The sequence below is a fragment of the Aythya ferina genome (assembly GCF_964211825.1).
Source record: "Aythya ferina genome assembly, chromosome: 3".
NCBI lineage: Eukaryota > Metazoa > Chordata > Aves > Anseriformes > Anatidae > Aythya > Aythya ferina.
In genome coordinates, this window is record NC_140298.1 from 98651016 (window position 1) to 98677926 (window position 26911).

Genomic DNA, 26911 nt, shown 5'->3' on the forward strand with positions numbered 1-26911 from the left:
ACTTAAGAATGTCTGCCTTGTACACTGGTAGTGGGTCTGTGAAATTCAGCCTAGCTACTGCTGTTTGTGTTGTGCCTCCTTTTTGCTGGTTCTAACGTCAGAGACCTGTTCTAGATTCTTGCTGGTCTAAATCTATCAGGTAGCAGATATAATGAATTCAGAAGCAGTTTTTTGTAATAGCTCCACCATTACGTTTGGAAAATTTTGCTTTCCCTAGTGAGCCTCATAACCAATTTTTTTTTTCTTTTTCCTTGTAACAAATACAGGACCCAGTGCAATCACATAAACTTGAGCTTTGACTTGTTGTGGGTTTTTTTGCATGTCAGTAACTGTGTTCTTCATAGATCACTCCAGGGTTCCTACAAGGTTAAACTCAATCTTCAGGAGTCGGGTCTAGCTTTTTTGTTAAAAACAGCACAGTACAAGTTAGTTCAATGGAAGAGACTTTCCTAAAGGCTCTGTTCTGACCTGTTAGTTCTTGAGTTTTCTTTAATAAATTTCTAGATGCTCATCAATGCATTTAGTTTGGCAACTCTTACTCACTACTAGTTTCCAGTGTTGTGACACGGTCGAATGCAACCTTATCCATGAGCTATGTAACACTTCTCACCATTTCATCCTTAAAGTTTTTTTGGCATTTGTTTGCTTATATTAAACAGCCAAAGCTTCTCCTTATTCTTCTGTGTCTTGTTGGTTATTGTAGAAACTTTGCCGTCTGCTCTGATTGGAGTTCAGTAGCTAGCTGTAAGCAGACTTACAGCTATGTAGTGTTTCCAGCAAGGTCTTCCTAGATTCGTATTTTAATGCTGTACATTTTCCTGTCCCAGATTAAAAAATATTTTGCCCGGCGGAGTCTTGGATCACACTGTCATTGTACATGATTTTAATCACCGTAGTGGCTGGGTCTCTCCCATGATTGATAGTACACGCAGGTTTTCTTCTGTAGTCATTTGCAGTTTATTAATCTCCACTTAGGAATTTTTGCTTGTCTTCCTAAGCATGGACAGCACCCCACACCAACAGAAAATATAGTCCTTAAGGCTTCATTTTTCTCTTTTATCTTTGTAACCTTGTTAACACAGGGAGTGTCGGTCTAGCTTAGTCCTTCTATGCAGGAAAGGTGCAGAGACTCTCTTCAAACCCTTAGAATTTGGTCCGGATCCTTCTGTTAATATTATTACTGTGCAGTGCCGCCTCTTCACTATATCTGTAATATTGTGAAGTTTCCCTTTTGCAGGGTTGAACTGTGCGTTCAGTCCATTTGACAACCTTGGCACAACATGCACAGTAGTGGCACCACCACCACGTGCACCTGTGAGCACGTGCAGTATGAGGTCTGGCAGCTCCAGGTAGATTTGAAATGCAAAGTCATTTTTAGCTGATGGTTATAGAAAGAGTAATGCTGTCCTAGTCTGCAGTATCTCAGTTTCGACAGCATACACTGAAGCATTTTAAAAATAATATTACCTGTTATCACAGCTGAAGTCCCATCACCTTCCGAGAAGGGAAAGAGCACAAAAAATGTGGTTAAAAACTTCCAGTTCTGTGTTGTGAAGACATCGAACAGACAAGTCTTCCCACATGCTATACTGAATTAAAATTATAGCTCTGCTGTGATAACCCAGAACCCCAAAATGTGGGGGTTCCCGGGCCATGTTCATCTAAGCCAGAGCCTTAGAGCTTTCTCCTGTTGTCACTGTGTGGCCAGGTGTTCAGAACCATGTCCCCCGTTACTAATGTATGGCTGTGGGGAAATTTTTCCACACATTGCACAATATATTCCCAATAAAACTCAGAAGGCATCTTACTGTTTGCATCTTACTGTAAGTTAGAGCTGTCCAGAGACAGTTGTATGTGAATACATTCAATAATGTCCTCCTCCAAAACTTAGAAAGCATGAAACCCTCTGATGCCTTGCACATCATCATGGTACGTAAGTGTGGCAACTTGTTGTTGTTAGACTCCAAATACCTCATTCTTCATCTTCCTGTATTTTATAGTCAGCTCATGAGGTGTTCTAAAACCACATCTCCAAATTGCTTGTGATTGTTCAGAAGTAAGTCTGCTACCAAGGGTTGAAATGCATTCCTGGATTGGTCTCTTGAAAGAGCACGCAGATCTGCAGTTCCTCCCTCTGTTATATTGACCGGAAAACAACCCCATAAATATCTGCACGTGCTTAGCTGTGCTCCTGGCGTGCTGAGAGCAAGTATTATTCCATTTTGGAGCTCTGCTAAGTTAGATATATCTCTGGTTGCAGATGTTTTTCCTCGAATTTTCTTAAATTGCCTATCTCCCTTTAAGAGGTACTTATTTTTTAAGAGTCTGAGCAGTTCTTACCAGGTTGACAGATCTTTGATGCTGCTTAATACCAAAAACTCCAGGTTAAGAAGGGTTTTGAATGGGGGAGAAAAGCTTTGTAGCATCAGGCAAGAACAGCCTCCTGTGGTTAAGCCAACACTCATTGATATCACAGGATTTTATTTATTTATTTAGTAATTGCAGCAATAAAACCCTGAGGAAAGGGTATCCTCTATCAGCTGAAAAATGTTTTTGGTAGCTTAGCTCTGAGATGCAAACAAGCAAAGCAGATTGCTTCTTTGGAACGTGTAAAGCTGTTAAGCATGGCAGGATAGGTATTCCTCAGAGCCTAATTTCCTTGCTCATTGATACCCAGGACAAACTTGATCAAAAAGGCTTGGACCACAGGCAGGTTTTTTTGTTTTTCCCAGGCAAGAATATATTTAGGATTCCAAATATCTCAGAATAATTTAGTCTTTTTTTTTTTTTTTTTTTTTTTTTCTAGCTACTCTAGTGATACTACCTTTTCATTTTCCTGAGGAAGGCGTACTGCTGGGGTGCATTCCTTCCTGCTGCATTCAAATGGCCCTGGAGGTGCTCAAGGCCAGGCTGGATGGGGCTTAGAGCAACCTGGTCTGGTGGGAGGTGTCCCTGTCCATGGCAGGGGGCTGGAACTGGGTGGTCTTGAAGGTCCCTTCCAACCCAACCCATTCTGTGGTTCTGTGTCTGGTCCCAGACAGGGAACTTGTCATGCCCTATGTGTTGCTGCTGCCCATTTCCATTCTGTTGTGGTTATAGGGATTTATCATTCCCCTGATGAGGTGCCTCCCAGTACTGCAAAGCTGCTGCCAGGTGTGAAAACGCTGCAAACAGCTCCCCCACTTTGCACCCAGCTGCTTCTTCCTGTGCTTGTGCTCAAAGCCAGTGAGATTGGATGCTGCTTGTGTTGGCAGCTAAACCACATCTTTGCTGAAGTAAATCCATTGCTGTTAACCATCTAGGTAAATGTTTCACAAAAATTTCTCTAGCTTAGAAATAAAGCTTCCATAATATTTGTACCCTCCAAAGGCAAGTGATGTTCAGCTTGCTTTCTCAGATACAGGTATTGCAGACAAGGAGAACCCATGAGAATAGGAACATCTTAAAACTGATCTCGTATTGCTTTCTGAAGCAATGCTAATGTGCGTTTTGAGTATAGGCATTTATTTTTAAAATGGAAGAAGGGGGTGTTTGAACGGATGACTAGAAAAATCCAATTTTAAGGTGGGGAGCATAACCTCCACTGAAGCTATCAGGAAGTTGGTTCTCTTCAGCAGATTTGGAGAAAATGTATTTCCATATATAGCTTTGTCAATATCTCAATGAGCATTTGCTTTGGGAGAACAGCTTCCTCAGTACAAGTGCCTGAATGTTAATTTGGTAACAGCACTTCTGAATTTCAGTAAAACATTGCAGTGTTAGTAGCTGTACTCAGGGAGAGGATCCCAAATAAACCTCTCGGATAACTTGCTTTAAAGTCAGAGATCTGCAAAGACCAGTGAACTTTTTCTTACTGCACTGTTTGTTTCTGTCTACTTTCTCTAAATTTCCTGTAAGGCCAGTATATGTGGGTTTTGTCTTTCTATCTATAGAACATCTAGGCAAGGAACCATTATTAAAAGAAAATACGTGTTCAATGCACATTCAGTTGTTGAAATCTCTCTTTCTGGAAGCAATAGTTTTAACACTTAGCTTGCAAAATTGATTGTGCTTTCTTGAAGGGGGCATCACTGGTTGCTTGCCACAGCATTTTTCATGTCACTTTATGATGGATAAGTGTAGAAAAAATGAATTCAGGCATCATAGGCAAAGCTTTCTGCACAAGTACCTCTTCAGGCTTAGCTCTTTTCTTAGGTCTTTTGATAAGATCAATGATATTATTCAAGAGGTGGAGTCCAAGCTAAGAGTTAGTGATGATGTATAAACTAGTAGGAGCTTAAAAAGGTTGACTAATGTGTTCTCCCTAGTAGCTATTCATTTACGTGACCGTGGAAACATCACCAAGGTGCATGTGGGGAGATGGCAGGAAGATAAAACTTTTCTATCCAAGACTGGTGGTTCAGGAATCACCTTAGTGAAGCTGATTCCTTAGCTGTGGAGGAAAGCTATTCATTGAAGAGACTTATTTGACAATAGTACACATATCTGTAAGCTGCAATTTCCGTTCAGAATTACTCTAAGAATCTGCACCAAGTCACTTGTATGGTGTCTGTTAAACTTATGGAATCTTAATTCCAATTATATTTTCCTCCAAATCTCTCTTCCCTCCTCCTCACCTCTCCTCCATCCTGCAATATCTGGTTGACCATGTAGAATATGTGAAACTAAGGATGTTCTACAATAGACAAATGTTTTTAGTGGTACTTCATAATTTTATAAAACATGTTTCAGTCACTTGAAGCAACATGCATGCATTCATGTAAAGGTGATGATTTTCTTGATGACTAGATTATTTACATATATTTCATTTTTTTTACTCAAATGCAAGCATCGTTTGATTAAGTAGTAGCAGATTGCAGGTGTCATGAGAAGGTGGCCCATAAGAGGAAGAGGCGTATAAGAATACTGCTACTTCTGTGGAAATAATTGGGTTACCATGTGTTCTGCTACTGTCTAATTTTAGTTTTTTCATGTGATTAAGCAGTTGTAGCTTACTGATTCTAATGAGTGATCCAATTGCAATACCTCTGCCAGAAGAGACCTGCATTTCGAGCAGCCTTGTAACACTTGTGTAGGAAGATGCTTGTTTTTAAAAGAAATTTAAAAATTGTGTGTTTAGCCTGCAAATGTACCGTGTTAATTTATTGCCAAAATCTAGTCAAATGTATGTCATGTCACTAGTGAACTCTGGGGTTTTAAAGCTGGCTTATTCTCATGCAGTTTAGGACTTATATATTAATTTTGATTTTATTACATGGGAGAGATAGGGACTGCTGAAGACAGACTTGCATTGAATATGAGGAAAACTACTTTGTGTCAATTAGTTTTCTAATTTTTATTTTTTAATGTCTTCAACCATCTCTAAATTGATTTATCTGATTTTTTTAAAATCAGAATTATCTAATTTTATCTGATCTGAAAATCAAATTTATCTGATTTTTTTTCTATTTGAAAATGTTTTATTCCCACACAGTGTTCATAAGGAACGTACTGAAACGTCTCTATCCTGAAACTTCTTCATCTCTTGTGCATACTTCGAGTGGAGAAGAGGAGGTGGTTCTCAAAAATCCGGGCTCAAAATTCAGAGAGAAAGACTTGGAAAATGTTCAGACTCTGTCAGCAGGTGCTAGTACATCAAGTGATGCACCCAGCAAATCATTTCAAGGTGAGACTGCATGCTCTTTTTTTCTGATAATATGCTCTTAAATATAGTTCCTTTATTTGAGAACAGTGTAGTATCTACTTCTTTTTCATTCAGTTGATGCTAACAGACAAATCTGAATAAAAGTGCTAGCAGTACTTGATACCTAGAATACTTGCAGTCAGTGCATAAGTCCTCTGACAGACAAGAAATAGCCTTGGTGTATATGTGTGTATGCAGTGTCTAGCAGTAGCTAATATGAAGCTGGAGCCAGGAGTTGGACTTCTGATCCTAGTAGGTCCCTTCCAGCTAGGGATATTCTGTGATTCTATAAATGTCTTTTATCTGTTTAACAGTGAGAAAATTAATTATACTGTTACAACTCTGCTCAAGTATTAGAGTTTGGAAGGATTAGATTGGGGGGAGTACAATGATCAGCACTAATTTCCTGTCCTTGTGTTGCAACAGAAACCCCAGGTGGTTGTAAATACTAGTTCAGGCAATACATCTGTGCCCTGCTAAAGAGCGTTATTTTCAGTGTGTATGTGTGCAATGAAAGTGCTGTGAATATTTTGACAGGTAAGTAAAAAGTCTTTTTTCAAATGGGTTGTAAAACATGGGTGCTATTGCCAAAAGGTGACAGAGCTGTGAAATTAAGTAGCTGTGGGTATTACTTGCGGGTGAAAGGCTCTGTGCTTACATGTAGAACAAGTGTGAATTGCTTTGTGTTGTAGCTCATCTAAAATCGAATTGTGCTGTAACTGAAAGAGGTCATTAAACTGTTTGACTTGAAATACAAAGGCACATTTCCTTAGAGTATAAAAAGCTTTCTCCGGGGATGGTGCTTAGCTAAACCTGTTACTTACAGACAAGGAAGAACTGATCACAGGTGTGGTGAGGGACAGAAGATCAAAGTCCTGAAAGAAATTAGTAAATCGGCTAGTCGAATTAGAACTGTGTACTACATGGGAACAGAGTTGTTGTGTTCAGGGATCTTGGTAGAATCCAATGGAAGACTCGTCTGAATATACAAAGGACTAACTGCTCAACGTGCAAGGAACTAGTAATTGAAGAAAAGGAAAAGGCTGAGGTGCTTAGTGCCTCTTTTGCCTCAGGTTTTTACTGTTAAGATTTGTCCTCCAGTCTCCAAGGACCCTGAGCCTAATGATAAAGTCTATGGGAAAGAATCATTACCCAGAGTACATGATGATGATGGCTGCGGAGTACTCAAGCAAATTGCGTGTCAGTGGGACAAGATGGTGTGCATCCAGGGGATCTGGCTACTGGCTTGTGAAGCTGCTTTCAATCATCTTTGAAAACTCATGGTGGCTAGGAAAGACAAATATACTCGTCCTTCAAGAAAGGCAAGAAGGAGGATCTGGGAAACTGCAAACACAGTATAGGGTAAATCCTTCTGGAAGATATTTCCAAGCATGGGAATAACTAAAAGGAGACCAGGAGTGGTAAGCCTTGATTTAACAAAGGCAGGTTGTGCTTAATCAACCTGATTGCCTTCTATGATGGCACGATTGGCCTGAAGGCAAGAATAACGGTGTACATATTGTTTAATTTTTAGCATGTCCTGCAACGCAGCCTTCCCTAGTATTTTCGTCACCAGTGTGGTAAGATAGCAGCTAGGCAAATGAGTGATCAGATAGGTGGAGAGACTGCCAGTCTTAAAAGTTGGTGATCAGCCATACAGAGTTCAATAGATGTCTATGTGCTAGCATGTACCTCAGAGATTAATACTGGACTGCAAAGCCCTGTGTCCGGCACAGAATAACTTACGGTGCAGGCTGGGGATCAAAGCAGCTCTACCAAAAAGGACCTGGGGTGCTGGAGGACTCCCAGCGGGGTGAGTCAGCAAAGTGCATCCTTGCAACAAAGAAAGCTGACTACGTGTTGTGCTGTATTAGCAGTGTAGCCAGCAGGTCGGAGGAAGCAGTTGTACCTTTTGTGAGAAGATAGAGTAGCACCTTACTTTGGTGAGACCGTATTGGAGTGAGGCCATGCTGGAAGTGCTGTGACCAGTGGGCTCCTTAGTAGAAGGAAGGTGGTGACAAGCTAGAGAGAGTCTAGTGGTGGGCACCATGATGGTCAGCGAGCTGGATCTCCTTAGGTATGAGTAGAGACAGAGAACTGAGCTTCCTGAAGTTTGGAGACAATTAGGAGGAAGTATCCTTACTTCAGCTACCAGATGGGTGGAGGGAGGAAACAGAAGACTGAACTGTACAACAAACGCATTGTGGCAGGTGTGATTCCCCGGGGTGGGGAGGCAGGTAAAATACAGCCTTGAGGCTGATCAAGCATTGGAATGGGTTGCTTAGAAGAGGGTTCTGGTATCTCCATCCTTGGAGATATTAAAAATTGAGCAATGTACTGGAAAACTTGATCTAATTGAATCAGTCTTGAATGACTGATGACCTTTGTAAGTTCTTTCCAACAACCACTATTCTGTGCATCCATTGCCTTTTCGTGTTTTTTTCTTTTGGTTAAAAGAAAAAACAAAAAAAACACAAAGCAAACCCTCACCCCCTCTGCAATGAGGATGGCTAGTAATAGCCTGGCTACAGTGCTTTCTTACATCCCTTCATAATGGAATTTGCCTTTGAAGGTTTGTGTGGCTGTTGTCCTGTGTTGCATGTAGTGACAGAAGATTGCCTCTAAGTCTCTACTTGTTGTATTTCCATTTGTTTGCCCGTTTTGTTTTTCTACATCTGTACTTTTCTGAAGTTGATAATGACGTACAATTTTGAAGGGCTGATAAAGCATTAAACTTATGCTATAAAGTGATATTAAATAGCATTTGGAAAGAATTGTCTTCTGGAAACAGTTAACAGGCTGTTCATTTCCTATCATGAAGACACACTGAATTAGTGTAACTACAGGGTAACTTCTTATGCTGAAAAATGCCTTCATTTGTACTGAGTGCTTGGCGTTCCTTATAAATTATGGTCTGCCCAAATTCCAGCTGAAGTGGGAGGTGAGGAGAACTTAGTTGATGTATAACTCCTCTGTTCTTGTTAATTTTAAGCATACTGTTTTAGGAACCAGGTATAAACACAGGCTTTTTATCCAAAATCTCAATGCAGGTAAAATGCAACTCATGGGAAAGAAGATGAAGCAAAAAAAGACCAATTCCATATCTCCTTATTTAGGATTTTCACAGTAAAGCAACAAGGCTGTCCTTTAAATTAGCAGCAAACTACCAGAGTTTATTTTCTGTTGGAGGCAAGTAAATGCTATGGTACTACGGAAGGGGTTCCGCCTTAATTGATGTTCTATAAATGTCTACTAAAAAACGAGAAAAGCTTTGGAGAAGGTTGTAGGGATAAACTCATAGGAAAAGAGAAATCGGTTACCCAGCTGTGAAGCCAGTAGATAACCATTCTTTTCTGTTTATGGCTTCATTCAAATTTAATAAGAGCTCTTGCATGAACAGTCATCTACATGTTGTGATTTTTATGGCATTGAACACTGAAAGTATATGTTTAGTGATAAGCTATAAGATTTGGAGCAATCGACTGTGTAGTCTTGGAAAAAAAAAGGCATAAAGGCATTGACCAATTTTTCTGATCTTATATTAAGTAACTTCTTTTTTAGTACAACAAGGGTTATGGGGTTAGATAGTTATTTAAAAGCTGGCTGTTTAAGGAGCAGTAGTCTTGAGTTTAAGATGGAGAATGGAAAATGAGAGGCATTTTTAGCATAGATATGAACTCCTTCCTAGTTTGAAAGTGATTGTCAGTCCTACAAAAATCTACTGAAAAAATAAATTTAGTGTCAGTAAGAAACTGGATTTCCATAAAAGGAACTTGACTTAAGGTCCAAGTATTTTCTAGCATTGAGTAACAGCTTTTGCTACAAAACTCATTACAATGTTTAGCTTACCTTTAACACCAACTTTCATATTGTGAAAATAGCGTTTCCAACATTGACAAGCTACCCCACACACACCTCCAGTTTTGTGTATTTATTAGAATGCTTACAGCAATGCTACAAATCTTGTATCTTGAAGTATAATAGGAAATATGTCCATAAAATTTTAAGGCTGTACTTCTGGATCCTGTAAATACTTGGATTTAAATGCGTCTTTTCAAATCAAGTAAGTTAAAGTTAAGATGCTTAAGTATTCAAAACACCAGAACCAGTGTTTATGGCTTGTTCTAATTTAATCTTGAAAGGTTAGTTTAGTATCAGAAATGGTTGTCCCGTAAAATTACACACACAGTTCGAGAACAGAAGCTTACAATAAGACCAAGAATAGTTGGAGATAAAATAAAAATTCTGAGGGATTCTGTCTTTTGTGACTTCAGACAGATCTTCTGATAGATATTTACATTTTCTTATGGATGGGGATAGTTCTGTTAGGGTTGGAGAAAATGTGTAGATGCCACTGTTCTTCTGAATCCCAACGAGGGAGGAGAGGGAGGATAATTGCTTATATCTCACTCTTAAAAAGATTTTTAAGTGACCTTAATCAATCTGTGGCCGAAATTTTTGTTCAGGAGTATACCTTCCTTTTGGATTCTAATTTTCCTAAATAGTTTTTTTCCCTATTCTGCCATAGTTTTCAGTAAGAAAATTAATTTAACAAAAAAGAAAAAAGGATTTTATCCCTAGGACAAATAAGTAAGACTTTCTAAACATTTCTTCCATTAAGGAACCTGATTTTTCTATTGCAAGAGTTATGGCTCTTAATTTCAAATGGCTCTTAAATTCATTAAATTTAAGTTATGGCTCTTAAATTCAAAAGGATTCCAAATAGAGGTTCTTCTTGCTTCAACATGAAATTTATAGAGGGTTTATATAGCCTATTCTCTTACCTTAAACCTTTTAAAATCAAGGCATATATGTAATTAACCTGAGCATTGTTGAGTGCCAAAGTATTAAAGAGCAAATGGAAAACTGAAAGCTCCTACAAAGAAGGGGATTTAACTTTCTTTTCCATGACCTTGCAAACATGTTTTCAAGTGTAAATACCTAAAAACTTGCTGTATGGAAGGGAGGAAAAAAAAAGTGTCTGGCAAATGACTAAGGAAGCATTTCTAAGTATAAATTACTCGCTTAAATGTGGCCTTTGTCTGAATTTTGTATTTTGAGGATTGATTTTGTTTGTTTCCAACCCTTTTTAGGGCAGCATTTACGTGCAACAAGGATTAATTTCATGGCGGATATTTCTCTTGAGACCTGTAATTCTCTGATTTTACTTTTGTTGATACTTTAAAACCTCGCTAATTACTCATAAAACCTTTAATAGTGCATATTTAAAATAAACTTCCATGTATCTGGCTAGAGACTTGAGACTTGCTACCTTTAGAATTGAATTTTTAATGGCCTCCCTAATCCTGGGTCTTTTTCTTGGCCAGGATTATTAGCCATCTCTTAAAGGGCTTGGAATTTGCTGATATTTAGCATTGTCCGTCCTTATAAAGCTTAAAATTTAAGAATTGAAGATGAATAATTGTATACAGGTGAATCTTTCCTAGAATGCATGCTTCACTTTTGGCTTTTTTCCCTACTTCGTTAAACAAAATTGAAATGCAGAGGGCCTAGACAGTGTGAGATCTTGTGGAGACATCCTGCCTGATGTTTTTTGTTTCCTCCTTTTGTTGAAGTGTTAATGAAGAAAAATGTGAAGATATTACTATTCCAAAGTTCAAAGTTTTAATTTTGGGAGGGTTGGGGGAGAATACTATGTTGTTCTACCAGAGTAGACAAAAATGCAGTTTAATCCATGTTTTCAAAATAAAAACATGAATCTTACCACCTGTGGAATATCCCAGCATTGCTGGGTTCCATGTATGGATTTCCTGTTAAAATTCAGTGCAGCTGTTAGACTTTTCTTTGTGTGGGTTGTCCACCCTACCTTTTCCATTACAGTTGTTAATGCTGTCAGTACACTGTGTTTCAGAAATCATCAGAGCTGGGATACATGGACTGTCTCCTTACTAGCCCTACTCCTGTCTTCCTGGAGCCATCATGTTATAGAAAACTTAGGTTAGTGACAGAAGCACCTAGAAGGCAACACTTGTCAAAGAAATATATATTATATATATGGTCAGTACTGGCTTTCAGTTGATCAAACTGCTGAAGTGCTTACGCTTAAGGACAGAAACTCTAGCAGCGCACAATGCAGTGAGCAGCTTTAGGGACTGGTTCAGCAATTCAGCATCACTTCAGTGGTTAATTGCTCTGAAAGGCTGTCTATTGTGAATAAGCTCAAGAGCAATGGAGATTATAATTATACAACAAAGTGTTGTCACACAGTCTTGTGTTCTTCTCTCAAGAGTCTATAAATTCTCTCATTACATGCTTTATTACAATGGCTTTATACTGTGCAAATGGAACAAATATATCCAAAAACGAATGTTTGACACCAACCTCTTGTGGTTATGGTGGAAACAGGGCTCAACCAGATTTCCAAGCTGGTAGCTATATGCTTGAAAGGGAATGTAAAAATCTGGGACTTGGGGGAGGAAAAAATGTATTTATATCCTGTCTCTGTTCAGAGTGAGTGGGCTGCCTGTATAATATCTCTAACTTCAGTTGTGACAGAAACAGCCTTGTTGTTTGGTCTCTGGTTCCCCTAGCAATGTTTTTTTGCTGCTGGTTGACCCGTTCTTTCCTTTTCCAGCATTCTTGCGTATGTATGTACACTTGTTCTTCTCTTCTACATCTTCATTTCAAACAGCTTCGCTGTCATAGAGAAATCTGCTGGCTTCTGTGACAACTGAAAGCAATTTAACAAATAGCTCATCTAATAGTATGTAGCAGTTGCTTAATTGGAGTAGAAAATGCCAGCTTTAGCTGTATGTGTAAACAAGTTCTAAACCTAACTGTAGCCAGCTGCAGGGAAGCTCGTTATCTTGAGAAAGGAAACAGAAAATGGCTTGTGTAAGGTTATCTCAATAAAATGGACTTGTTTCAACTAGAGGAGGGCTGACAAACAATCCTGAGGTAAATCTAACTTCCAGTATGGTTTGTGTGTGTGTTGGCATTTGCGCTGTCCACCCTGGCTTCCTGTTTGAAATTATTTTAATGCATTAATGACAAAAAAAAAATGTGTGAGATGCCTCTCGTGCACCCATGTATGCTGTGAGTGGTGAACTTAAGCTGTCACTGTCAAAATTGTAGTTATTCAGTCAAACTTCATGTTTGTTCTTGTTACACATTGCTTGTTTCCTACTTGTCTTTCCCACCAACTGTACCTTCTAACCATTACTTGAAATGAGTGCAAGTATTATACTGTGAATTTGTTACTGAATTAAGTTCAGGGCAAAGGATTTCCCATATTTTTTGTGCTCCCGGGATTTGCATTATTCTTGTCAGCAAACAAGAGTGGACTCTTACTGATGACTATGAGATAAAAATGGTGGCCTTGGGGGTAAAGGAGTGGTTAAACCTTAAACTTTGTTTACTTTTATTCTGATGAGCACATCTGTTTGTTTCCTGGACTAATTTCAGGTAAGTCCCAGTCATAATGTAATCACTCAATCAGTGAGTGCAATTAGATAATTACAACACAGACATGGCCTTTTAGATTCAGTGCTACTGCATTATGTTTTAAATTATATTGATTGACAGGTATGAACTTGTCTTTGGAAAGGTGTGTTCTTATTTGTGTGAACAAATAAGATCTACAGCACTAGGAGAAATGATAGAGCTATGTGCTAACTTAAGATTTTTAAGATAGCTTTATTCTCATGTTTATACAACTTGATTTCTTAGACATATAAGCAAAATATCATCTATTATCATATTCCAGGATGTATACAAGAAAATGAAGCTGTTAAAAAAGTGGCTTAACACTTTAGCTGTATAGTGTTTCATCATTACCTCAGATACTCAGCTTTCAGAAAGTTCAAAGTGCCACAAGCTGCTCTTTTTTTTTTTTTTTTTTTAATAGTATATATGTCACCTGTATACAATTATTATTCTTCTGTCTTAGAATTCTAAAATTTTCATCTACCTGTAGACAAATTCTGTTCTGGGAAGTATTCTGTTTCTTGGTTTCCTAGCTCAAGGTTTTTCCCTACTTCATTCTCACTTTGTGTTGTGCTTTTTCCAAAGGAATGCTGATGTTCCAATAGTTCATACATAGCTGAAGAGTGAGAAGAGGAAAAAGAAGCATATCTACTTTTCTTTGTTTTCTCTGTGACAAAGAATGTTTGCCAGGTCTAACGTAATGAAACTGAGTTTGAGTAATACTAGTAAGTCCTATCCTCAATAAAATGAGCTATAGTGCAGCCTTTCTTGGTGTCTAAAAAAAATAAAATCTTAGGAGTTAGCGTACTTGTGGGAGGTGGTGAAGCAAATAAATTTGAGCTCAGTTGTTCCTTGCTTTTTATGAATTTCCTATCTCAACTTTTGGCCTCATAAAATAGCTATATATTTATTGACCTTAATTTCCTTCTGAAGTATTTTATTTCCATCAAGGTGAGGGAAGAGACAGTGGTAAGGAAGTACTTTTGATTTTTTTTTTTTGTTATTTTCTTTTAATCTTCTAGTCCTATGAGCATACTTGTATTAAACTTCTACAGCCTGCAGACTTTAGTAATCTAATGAGATATATAAATTCCTTGTTTGATGATGTCACTTTCATTGATAACTTCTTCAATTATTCCATTGGAGATAGTAACAGGAGACAAAATGGTTTACAAATGTGTTTTAAACCGAACTCATAGATGAGTGTCATTTTTGCTGGCTACAAAAAAAACACATGTAAGAAATAGAAAACCAAGAGAACAGTTCCTTGTTTCTTTTCTTTGTGTAGCTATATAATGACCTGTGGCGTACTTTAAAATAGGAAAAGGAAAAAAAAATCTTTATTTGTTTTTAGATCATCGTACACTTGTTTGAGCTCTTAAGAAAGAAATTGGATTCCTGCTTCTAATACAAATGAGAATATAATAAGGCCTAGTATTCAGTGGAAACAAATGTTAATCTTATACTATATAGAAGCTGCAATCTACATGAAAATAAATACATGGCCATAAAAACTGTGAGATGTGCAAATACGCTGGCAGAAATAAACTACCAGCGTTTAGAGTCAGAGAAATCATGAGACAGTACAGCAAAATGCTAATAAATAGGAAAGACTTCAATGAGCCTGCGGCGTAAATAATGAGCCAGCTTTGAGAAATAGTTATGGGTGAATTGCCACAAAAAGAAACATGCTCTATTCCAAAGCCCTTAAGAATGGGTACTTTGCCCTTAGTTGTGCATAAGCCCTAATAGCACTTCAGGCACTGAAGTTCTCAGTGCTGCTGAATGACAACATTATAATTGCATACTTCTCAGCTAGGTGATGAATCTGAATAAGGAAGTGTTAAGAGGACCTGTGATGGGTGTTTGAACCTTAGATTTTTAAATTATCTTCCAATTTTATTAAAGCTAAACAATTTAAAAGCAGAACATAAAATCCAAAGTAGATGGCTTTTCCAAAGTAGCCAGGGCTTAACAAAAATAATTACATTAGCACTACATCTAGATGTATGAGACCTTTAATGTAAGGTAGGCATGTGGATCATTGTTAGTTTGGGTGCTGTTATTCGTCCTTCCATTCCCCTTCTCCTCTATTCAGACATTCACGCTTGAATACGTAGGCTGAAACATAGCTTTTTAAATATGATGTAGACCCTTCTTTCCAAAAATATTGCAATACACTTAGTTGAAAAGGCTACGGCTGGCACTGGGTCGTTGTATCTGGTTTCATTGAAAAATCTAGTCTTTGTCTGAGTATGTTGGAAAGGAAGAATTGTAAGGCTGGACAGCGGTTACCCTCTTTCTTTTCCGTTGTCTCCAATTTGCATGAAATCATTAAGGTTAGAAAAGACTTCCCAGGTCATCTGGTCCAACCATCACCCTACTGCCAATGTCACCCACTAAACCATGTCCCTAAGCACCATGTCCAACCTTTCCTTGAACACCCCCAGGGACGATGACTCCACAACCTCCCTGGGCAACCCGTTCCAATGAGTGACTCTGCCCATAGGGAGAGAGCTGCTGTAGGCATTGGTTCCATCCATACCTTGCATCTGTGTTAAGCTATAGGTGAGTGCTATCTCCCTAAGGAACTGCCTGGGGAAACCTTGTACTCATCCAGTCTCCTGAGAAGCTTAGTGGTCATGTGGTGCTTAGGGACGTGGTTTAGTGGGTAATATTGGTGGCTGGGGGACAGTTGGACCAGAAGATCTTGGAGGTCTTTTCCAGCCTTTATGATTCTGTGAGGACCAGGTGTAGATTGTCATACATTAGTCTTAATTCCTCAAAGGAATTAAGGCAGGATGAAAGAAACTGCTTCTGATCATCCATCTTGTTAGTTCTCCAGCAGTGTGCTAACTTGCACAAGCTACTGTGGGCCAAAGGTCTGTGGGTAGAAGACCTAGTTTTATTTATTTAATTGAAGTATTAAATCACCAAGTCATAAAGGGAATGCTTAGGAAAGACTCTGTAAGTACAGACTTTGTTTACTTTATAGCCATTTCCATTAGTTGAGCAGAGGGAGCAGCCTCTGTAACTTCAGCTCTCTGTCCTTAATGAAGTGTCACCTAGAATGACATGAAGTGTCAGGATGGAGGTTGGAACGAAGTGACTTGAGCGACAGCATGCTGCCAGACACAAATGGTGTGCAGCCTAAGAACAGGGAGCAGACTTGTATAATGTGGCCAGGCTTCTACTGCAAATCTGGGAGAGAAGCAAAAACATGCTATTTCTTGAATGTCAAAGGATAGTGGACCTTCTCTGTATAAAGACAACTGTTTACACAGTAGCAGAAAATAAGGTCAATCTAGAAATTTTAGTACTGCCATCTAAACCTCTGTGCAGTTACAAGTGGCATTGCTGAAAAGAGTATTGGAATAAAGTAGGGATACTGTACTGTTTCCCAGTAATGTTGTCCAATGGTTCACAACCTGGGTATTTTCTGAGCTGGAGGTATGCACTTGATTATTTTTTTCTTTCATTATTTATTTGTTTGAGTCTATGTAAATTTTACAATTTTGAGTAAAAACGCACACTATGAAATCTTACCTGGCAAGCAGGAGAATTTATCATTCAAAACAGAATAGCAGACATCTTTAAAACTGTAAATCTGAAGTATACTTTGTGGAAGAAAATGATTTTTCAGTATTCTGATGCAGGTATTGGTGCCAATGAAATACATGATAACAGCAAGTAGCATAACTTGATATCATTAGATATCCAAAAGCCAGTCAGTTAACTTTTATTTAGAAAATGATGAAGAATCTTTGGAAGGAGCGTATCTTTACCCGAAGACTTACTTGAGTGGCTCTCCTCATTTAAACAATAAGCTACATTTAATGAGGGGGATGGATTGGATACTAATGTTTGCAGATGAGAAGTTATTTAAGGATTAATTAAATGAGAAAGACTGTGCACTTTAGAGGTGTTAAACAAGCTAAAATGATTACCATGATAGTAAATTACGTCTATTAGCTCTTCGTAAGGGAGTTCCATATCTTTGTGAAAACTAAGTTCCTACCTGCAATGGTGACTTTGTACCTAGCAAAGTAGCACAAAGCTTCCATTGGTGTGATGGCTGTCACTTCGCTAAAACAAGTGTCCTAATTTTCATGTCATAGCCTCAATCTACTTTATATTTAATGAAAATAAGGGCTGGAATATGGTCATATTCAACAAAATACAGTAATGCAAACATTTTAAAGGAGATCACAGATCACCTTCGAGCCTTGTTTTTGTCAAGACCATTTCTTCTGCAGTGGGGTTACAGTAAATGCTAACCTGAAGAATATCGACTTCTGTTAAAATCCCTGGCTCTGGGTTAATCAGACCTTGGCTTTGATCCAGCATCCATCTCTGCCTTCCTGGGGTTTTCTATAAGGAACTCTTCTGAGGCTAACCTCTTCTCCTGCTCTTCCCCAAGTGATGGCTGGGTGTTTCCAAGGTGAAACTTCCTAAAGTCAGGGGCAGCTAACTTGCCTCTTGGCTACTGTTTGGAAAAGTCTGCAAGAGGTTCTGGCTGACCACTGGTCCTTGGTCCTCTATTTGCTCTACTACTTCCACACTGTGGAACTGAGGCTTTCTGAGCTGCAGGAAAGCACTTGCTGATAAAGACAGGTTTTTGGTGTAAGAATGGGAAGCCATATTTGGTAGAGGTGGCAGGGTTTTGGTAACAGGAGTGCTGCAGGGGTGGCCTCTCTGAGAAGAGTCCAGGGGCTTCCCTGTCTTGTTCCACAGCTAACAGCTAATTCCAGTTCCTTCAAAATTAACCCCACAGCAGGACGGTGTTTGCTTCCCAATGCCCAAACCCACAATTAACTATCTATATTAACTGGCAATAAATTAATTTCTCTTAATGAAGTCTGTTTTGCTTCCAGCAGTTACCAGTAAGTGATCTCCTTAGTTTTATCTCAGCCCAGGAACTTTCCCATGCCTATTGACCCCATTTGTTCCCTCTGCTGCTGAGGGGGAAACGAGCAAGCGGCTGGGTGGTTGCTGGCCAGGGCCAACCCACCACAGAAACATGAAGCCTCATCGTTGCCCAGGGATTAATCAGTCATTCCTACCAGCAAGCACAGGGCTGAGGTTACATGAATGCATCTGTGGCCAGAACATGTTCAAGGTGTTGCCAGGTGTGACAGCACAAAGATGTTCAGGCTGAAGCCATGTTGAAATACCAACACTCCAAGCTGCAGGTAGGAGAAAGCTTTAAAAAGCTTTAAGATTGTAAAACTAACCTGAAACAAAACACACTATCTTTACCTGAAATGATGACAGACTGAGCAGTTGGCAACTTCACTCAGCTAAGGTGAGATGGAAGCTTTACCCTCAGCTCCGTAAAAGGTCCTGTACTTGTCTGGGGCAGGGCAGCAAGCGGTGACATAGCTAGCCAGGCTGCTGACATCCTTGCAGATGTAACCTTGGTAACGATGCAGTTTAGATGCACTTCCCCACTCTGTGCACAAGGTTGATTTATATGCAAAGGAGCCTTGTGTGGGGAAAGTTGTGGACTGGAATATGAATAGGAGACAAGTTGATTCAAAATATTTATTCTGTATTCATAGTTTACCTTTAAGAATGATATTTGTTCTTCTTTGATTTTGTAAGCATTCTTTAAATATTTGTGCTTTTTTATTGAATAAAATGAAACCTCATAAACTGTTAATTGTTTCCCTATGCTACCTGTGGATAAGCACCTATCATTTTCTGTATGCAAATACAATAAGACTTTTGAGTTTTCTCTTTGTGGTGCATTAGACAAGGAAAACACACCCATTATGCTTCTTGGATAAGTGCATTTGTTCGATTTCCCATAACATGTTAAGGTTACAAAAATGTAGCTCCCTCCAAACTGTACTTCTTTCGTTAATGATGCTGCAACAAATCACTTAGGGATTCACTGATAACTGGTGTGATCTAGTTTTGTTACTGGAATTATCAATTTGGTGAATTCATGACTTCTAACTAGTAGGAAGAAGGGCATTTTTGAGTACTTCCAGTATCTAATTATTTTTATTAGTTTCAAATATGCGTGTGTTTTTTAAAAAAAGTATGGTGTCATGTTTTTAGATGCTTAACTGCTTTGCAGCAGCTTTAGGACTTTGTAGTCAATCCATCTCTGCTTAGCCCAGGGAGACTGGCCTCTGTCTGGAAAACTCCAGACTTCGTGGTTTGAGACTGAGCAATTGATGTGCTGAGATTATACAGCTGTGCATGTACTGTTTTTATGATATGGTAACTGGTTTTATGTAATTATACAGGATTAACAAAGACTAACGCCTTATTCATGGTTTATAAACTACTTCAAGATTTACATAGGGTAAATAATATGGGGGCTTCCATTTAAAAATTTCTTACATTTCTTTTGAGTGCTCACTCCTTTACATAATAACAGTTGTTAATGTTCTTCTTTGCAAGAGTAGGTGTTAACAGATTTCCCCCCCAAATTCTGTTTTGTTCAGCTGTTTTGTTCTAGGAGGTTAATGTATCCCCTAATAAATCCAATTCCTGTATGATTAAAGGGTTTTAGTTAGCCATGACTACTGCAAATTGAGTTTAATGTTTTACAGTTGTCTATGGTTTTATAGAACTTGAAAATAAAGGGGGGAAAAAAGGTGAAATGCAGGGAAAGAAAATTTTAAAATTATTCAGAAGGGAGTAATTCAAAATATATTTACACATACTTGTAAATTAAAACCATCACCAATTAACACTTCATCATTAATCAACATGGGGCGGGGAACAATGCAAGTACTGCCAGTTCAGTGATTTGGCATCAGCTTCGCAAAAAGGACTTGTAAAAGAATTACTCAAAATTAATTTTAGTTAATTTTTTTCCAAATCACATAATTGCTCTTCATCATATTGTATTAATTATTTAACTTCCTTTATTAGCCTTTGAAGCATCATCAACATTGGTTTGAAATTTTTTGGCTTGTTCAAGAAAAACAACTGTTTTCTCATGTATTATCAAAATAAAAAGCTTGCATCCTGATAATAAAAACAACTGTGATATGTAGCTTTTCAAAAGTGCCTTAAATATTCTGAAATGTAATCATCACAGATATCTAGGTGATCAGTCATGCTGAACTCTTGGAAATGTTTTATCTGAGAAATTTTCAACCTGTATAGATAAATTACTTATTTGGATGGAAAAGGACTTGGTGAAAGCTATTTCGTTATAGAAATAATTCTTGTTAGGGATCTGTGCTTCTATCAGACACAGCTACATTTTAAATATTGAGGTATTCATCTACCCATTGGTACAGCTTGGTAATGGGCTTGGATCATTTCAGATCTTGCACATCTGTGTTCAGATCTGTGCACATCCTTAATTTTGTGCACCTGCCAAAGACCTTTTCAGCAAATAGCATTACAACATTTACAACGTTTCCATCTATTTTTAAAGGGGCAAGTTATCCTCAAGGAGGGAAGCTTTACGCTGTGTTGATGCTGGCTTATGGAGCAAGCTGATGGGAAAAGAACATGCTGAACCATCTAAAATTACAGTGAAGCATCTGGAGACAACCTGAACATCTTGGTCTTCTAGATAGGCTTTTGTCTCCCTGTAGTTGATCCCAATTGTTGTCGTTACAGAGAAAAAGAAAAAAAAGTAATTGGAACAGAGAAGCATCAGTCATTCCTACAGAGTTACTTCTTGCCTAGCAAACAAATGTCAAGATTGTGCAAGAGTGCTGTAGTACGTTTCTAAATACCTTTTTAAAGGGGAAAGAAATTCTACAAAAGCAGCCTACTGCTATTGTAACAAATAGTATTTCTTATGTAATGAAATAGTTGGGAAGCTGGCTCTTGGCACTCTTCGAGAAGAGATAGGGAGGTGAACCCTCTTGGGCAGGAATTGCTGAGGCTTAGTCAAGTGTGGTTTTCAGACTCACTTTATCTTTGTGCCCTTTACAACTGCACCTAGATTATATCTTAAAAAGTCTGCGAATAGACAAACCACACTTCTGTGATTCTTTTTCTATTACTTGTATCACTTTTAATCTCTCCATCTTCTGTGAAACAGTTCTTACAAAAATAGTGTCTGCTCATGCTGAATAGGGAGAAATATATAGTGTCTTTTAGTGTATCATTGTAAGTGGAAGCTTCTTAAGTTAGGGCAGAAGGATTCTATGACAAAAAAAAAAAAAAGTGTTTCTAATAGAAAGAACTAACCTCTGGAGAATTAATTTATTTGTAGCTGCTACAGAATTCTGTGCAATTTTGTTGGTCGTACGATAATTTCAGTATTCCACATCTGACGCGCTCTCACTTTTTCTCGTTAATGATTTTGAGACCACTTGTTCTTCTTGCTTTAGTTGGCAAAATGTTTGAGAAAATCTTTACTGAGATCAATAGCAAGACACCTTGTTTTTCTGTTTTGTAGGTAGTGACAATACAGTTCTGCCTCCAAGGAAAATGTACACAGTGAATCTTCCTCCTGAGGGTTATGTTGCAGTTACTCAAGATACTAATAGTATTTCAGCTTCTGAAAACTCGGAGGATAGTGCTGACTCTACAGGTAAGTTTGTATGGTTGTTACTGTGATGAATTTTTCTCAGAGAAACTTGCTAGCAAGCATCACCAAGTAGATCCAAATTGCAACAATTAAGTATTTAAACTCTTGCTGCCAGTGGGTGTCACTGTTTTGCAACATAAGCAAAATTGAGATGTATATTCATATGGGTTCATATCCTTTGTTAGCTTGAAGACCAGATACAGTGCTTGTTTATAACCATACAGTGCTGTTGACCTTGCTGAAATAACATAAAGTATATCTGGAGACTAAGACTTCAGCTTCTCCCATTCAAGTACCACATGTATATAATGCGTGATTACTGTCATATTATTTTTAAGAAGAACACTAGATCACACCTGTTTTACTAAGTCATAACGCAGATATTCTGGGGAGTTACCAGAGGCTTACCTCTCCCTGTTGGGAGAAGTTCACCTGTTGGGATGTGGTAGGGAATCAATACCAATCCATAAGCTTTGAGAGGTGTTCTGATGAGAAGCTGTGACCAGATAACTTCAGAACCTGTCAAAGGATAGAAGAGAAGCAGAACAGGATCTGTAGAGGAATGGTCTCTTAAGTGAACTTCAATAAAAAACATGTTTTTCTGAATGTTATTGCTGCAGTTAAAGTGATTCCATCTTAGAAAGAAGTGCTTAGCTTACATAAGACAGATCCATTTAGTTTTTTTCAACTGCTATGTTTCTATGGATGTGTTTGTTCAAAATTGTGTATCGCTGTCATCTGCTATGATGTTATTAACAGCTACTAAGAGCAGTCCACAGCAAAGTAAACATCTAGGTAAGCCTGCTGAGGTAAAATATTTAATAAATAGTAATTTACTAAATACTGCCTATTTCTACTTGGAGATTCACTAAGGAAAACCTGAGATTCAACCTGCAAATACAGAAAGGCAAGTGTGCCTTGCCTTTTGAAAACAGTACCCACATGGGTGAATTTTCAGCTTGAAAATTGGGTCTGTACTCTATTCAGAGCTCTGTTCTTGATACAGGCTGTGGTTAGTATCCTGCTTGTAACACGTGGGAAGGCATCTCACCTTTGTGTGGGGAAACATGCCATGAAGGCAGCCTGATACATACTTGAATCTGCATATGAGGTTAGTGCAACAGAGTCAATGTAGAGCATGACTGGTGGTGGCACACTGAATGTTCTTTCTCACTGTGAAATTAAGAGATCTTTTGTCTTGGATAAGGGAAGAAATAACTTTATCAGATTAATATAACAGTACATCTTGATTCTATTGGGATTAAGGTAAAGAAGGTGTTTCAGTGCACAACTTGCAAGTTTTGCTTTTCCCGTTGTAAGAAAGGATTCGCGCTCAGTCCAGATTCTATTCCTAAATTATCCTTACATTTTAATTACGTAGTTATCTTTGGACAATTCATTGGGTTCTACAGCATTTCAGGTTCCAGCTGCTGCTTACTCTGATATTAAAGCAGTCTTTTTCCTCCTCCATGTTGTATGATCTCTGCTTAATCTTTGTGATTTCCTTTCAGACGTTAGAGGAACACTTCCCTTCTTCTGTGTTCAGCAAATGAGTAAATTAAGTCTCATAATACTTAGCTGGTAAATAGCCCTATAACATTTGCTTTTATACAGGGACTTGCATGACTTCTAAATATAACTTCAGAGCCCAACCCTCTCAACACTTCTACAACCGAGATTATACCCTTATCTTAGGATATACTCATGGTATCAGTACAGATCTTTTGTGGTAGAGTTACTCAGTTACTGTTGAAAATCTAGCAATAAATCACTATATGGTACATGCTAGATGGTCATATATTGCATAGCAGTAAAGCAGAAGAGAATTTAGGGTTGCATTATATTGTCCCTTCTTAGGGACATATAAATATTTGTCTAGTTTTACAATGGATATACTGTTGAACAATGGCTTTACTTGCTCTTTTGGCTTTAATCTTTTTTTCCTCTAGTACTGAAAACAAACAAACAAAAAATACTCTTCAACCACGATGGGAGTAAGTAGTGCTCTGGTGTTGCTTAGTGACAGTACTGAGCTGGATGGTGATCTCTTACAGCTGATCCCAGTCTGTGTTCATTCAGTAAGAATAGGTTTTGAATTTTAGGTTCTGCTTTAACAGTTAACAAACACGTATGGAATTTTGGGAGACATGTTTTCGGGTTTATTTACTGTGTGACTTTATAGGTTATCATGGAATCAAGAAAAAATAAGTCTGAAGTGTTGTTTAGGCTTTTTACATTCTGATTGCAAGGTAAGCTTGACTATAAATGTCATTCTTGCCAGGCATTTTCCTAATCTGTTCTTTAAAAACCTCTAGGAAGGAAGATTGTCTTACCAGCCTTTTTCCATGTATTCTAGTGTTTCACTGTCCTTTTTTATGTGCTAGATCTTGCTACAGTTGAAGACACACATTTGTTCTGAATGTGGATTACAGAATTAGACGTTTGTGCTTATCCTACAGAGTTGAAGAATATGGTTAATTTTACTCTGGTATATGTGTTTTATTGTATTTAATTTAAGGATTTAAATAAAATTGGGTCAAAGGCTGCAAGTTCAGGCAATGCTTATAAAATATGGAAAGAAAATATGGAAAAAATCATGCCATGTATTATTTAGTTTCCTGGTCTAGATATGGTTGTGTACCCAGAATAGTTAGAAATACATCAAAATGAAAAGTGATGGCTACAGTAAAGCAGAAAAGTGATACAGTTTAACCTCTAGTAGTGTGTAGAGGTAAAAGCTCAGAGGTTTTACTACCTAAGCAGTGTTGCCTTTCTTGAAGATACTGTGTTATTGAGAGTTTCCTGTCTGACTCCTCAGTTTAGAAAAAAAATAAATTTAATTAAAGAAAAAACTTTCAAATATCCTTCCATTAATAGTAGATATGCATATGAGCAAGTATCTAGGGACTGATTCTGAGGTCAGAGTCTGTGTGGCTTTCAAAAATATAACAAAATCCCTCACACACCCAAGTGGATCAGTCAAAATGTGACAATGATAAATGTCAAATGAGTGCCTTCAGTCTATGTTCATTTAACTCAGTCAAGGTTAAGCCTCTGAGAGGCTGTGCTTTCTTAAATTTCTTCAAGTGCACATATGTTTACTACAGATTACGTGGTGCATCTAGTGCCTTTCTAGGCTTTTTTTAGCTTTTGGACCTAGAAGTGGGGGAAATAAATTTTGTGGAAATTCAGATAAGCAGGTTCAATAAACTAGAAAGTTATTTTCTATCTCATGAAAATACTCTGACCTTATTTTGGGATTAAAATTTTGACAGGCCAAGAGGCAGTGGTCACAAAATGAGAAACAGGTGGTTCCATCTGGACATCAGGAAGCACTTTGGTACTGTGCAGGTGATGGAGCACTGGCACAGGTTGCCCAGAGAAGTTGTGCAGTCTCTTCCTGGGAGATCTTCAAAAGCTGCCTGGACATGGTCCTGGGTAGCCTGCTCTAGATGGCCTTGCTTGAGCAGGGGGTTGGACCAGAGGACCTCCAGAGTTCCTGCCAACCTCAGCCATTCTATGAACTTAGTTACATTTCATTGCAGATTTGTGGCATGACTTTTTCTATAAACTAAGAAAACAACATTTGTGTCTATCTAAATTAATATAACAAGATTATTAGGGGGAATAGATGCGCTATGGCAGATATTTCACTGCATTAAATTCATCCATGGAAAAATGAAATAGTCACTACACTAATTTATCTATGACATGTTTCTGAGTTATTAAAAATTGAAGTTAATTACAGTTATAAATTAATTTCTTGTCGGCTATAAAATAAATTTGTATTTGTCCATTCTTCTTCTTTAAGCTTGTAGCTATTTTATGGTTGGTCTTGTCATAATGAAATGAATTTTGTCCAGACAAGCTTCTTAAGAAGAAAAACAAAAAAGTGGGTCTTTGTGCATATTTCAACGTGTTTCTCTATCTGCCTCTACATGTTGTTTTTAGCATTTCAAAATTTTCCCTATTGTGTCAAATAAGTTAATTGTGACCGGTCATGCCCCTGACCTTATGCAATTACCTTGTGATACATACGTAAATGACCCAACAGAGTTGGGTTTTAGAGTTGTGTGAGGTGTCTTGGCTTCTTCATGTGACTTCCCAGAGGTGAGAGGGATGGAAATAAAGTTTCAGGTTTGCTTCCTTTGTGTAAGCTGGTGGTTGATGAATGTCTCATAATCAGAAGAAAAATCTAAGACTGTTTGGTCTTTCAAGAAAATAGTGAAAGTAAAGTTTACCCTATGTTCATAGGACAATATATCAGACCGTGTTTTCTATTATTTTAAGAACTTCCTTGACTTGATTATTTTTATGATTTGAGTCACTGTGATGGTGTGCTCAGGTCTACCTCTTGTTGATAGAATTGAATTAGATAGTAAAGAGAGGAAATAATATAGAGAATTTATTTTCTTTTTCAAAGATTTTTGTGTTTGCATTGGTACATATTAATGCATTGCCAACTTTATTTTAGCAATGGACTTTATACTTTTGACAGGGGCATAAAAATATGTGATTTTGAGCTATAAGTAAATATCAAATTCTGGTCATGAAGTCAATATTTTCATAGCTTAAAGCTCTTTAATTTTGATCTATGATTCTATTTATTTTTATTATCTTTTTATTGAGAAATATTTCTTCAGGAGTAGTCCCTTAAATATTCACTATGTTTTAAAGGATGTTCTCAAAATAAGGAGAATCCAGGAGACTTTATGTATTCATTAACTTACTCCAAAGCAGTAGCTTAGTTTTGATTTGTTTTGCGTAGTTTGTTTTATAAGATAAAGCTAAACTGTGGAGTTCTTGCTATTTATTTCAAGACAGGTGAAACAATAGAAATATTGTATCTTCCATTAAAATGTGAATGCTAAAAGTGTAGCCTTGTTCCTTCTCAAAGATAACCGTTTGATTTCTCCAGCAACATTTCTTCCTGAACATTCTAATATAAGCTAAGATAATAGGCTATAACATAAAATAATTTTATTGTGCACAAAGCACTGGACTGGAATATAATTTCTCTATGAAGTGTTTTAATATTAAATCCATATTTTTATAGAGAGTCCCAAAGTGGTATTTGGTGTTTCTTAGATTCATGGCAGAGCAAATTCTTGACCCAGAGACAGTAGAAAATAAAGACAGTGTGTAACAGTTCAGGAATATGCAAAAGTCAAGGGCACATGAAAGAACAGAGAATGCAAAGAGTCGTGTTCTTTAGAGTAATTCTTTATTTTTAATTCCATAACCCCTTTTTGTTCCTGTCAAGTCTC

The 26911-nt window shown here is 37.8% G+C and overlaps 1 protein-coding gene across 3 annotated transcripts in view; it reads left to right on the forward strand.

The window, feature by feature from the left end:
* Positions 1-26911, forward strand: part of ERICH1 (glutamate rich 1) — a 96893-nt gene that overhangs the window by 8122 nt on the left and 61860 nt on the right. For all 3 annotated transcript variants that reach the window (XR_014691998.1, XM_084516005.1, XM_084516006.1), the window contains exons 2-3: positions 5474-5665; positions 21513-21647. Coding sequence is in view for 2 of the 3 variants with exons in the window: in XM_084516005.1 (XP_084372131.1) it covers positions 5474-5665; positions 21513-21647 (327 nt within the window). In the remaining variant the exon portion in view is untranslated. The remainder of the gene's footprint in view (positions 1-5473; positions 5666-21512; positions 21648-26911) is intronic.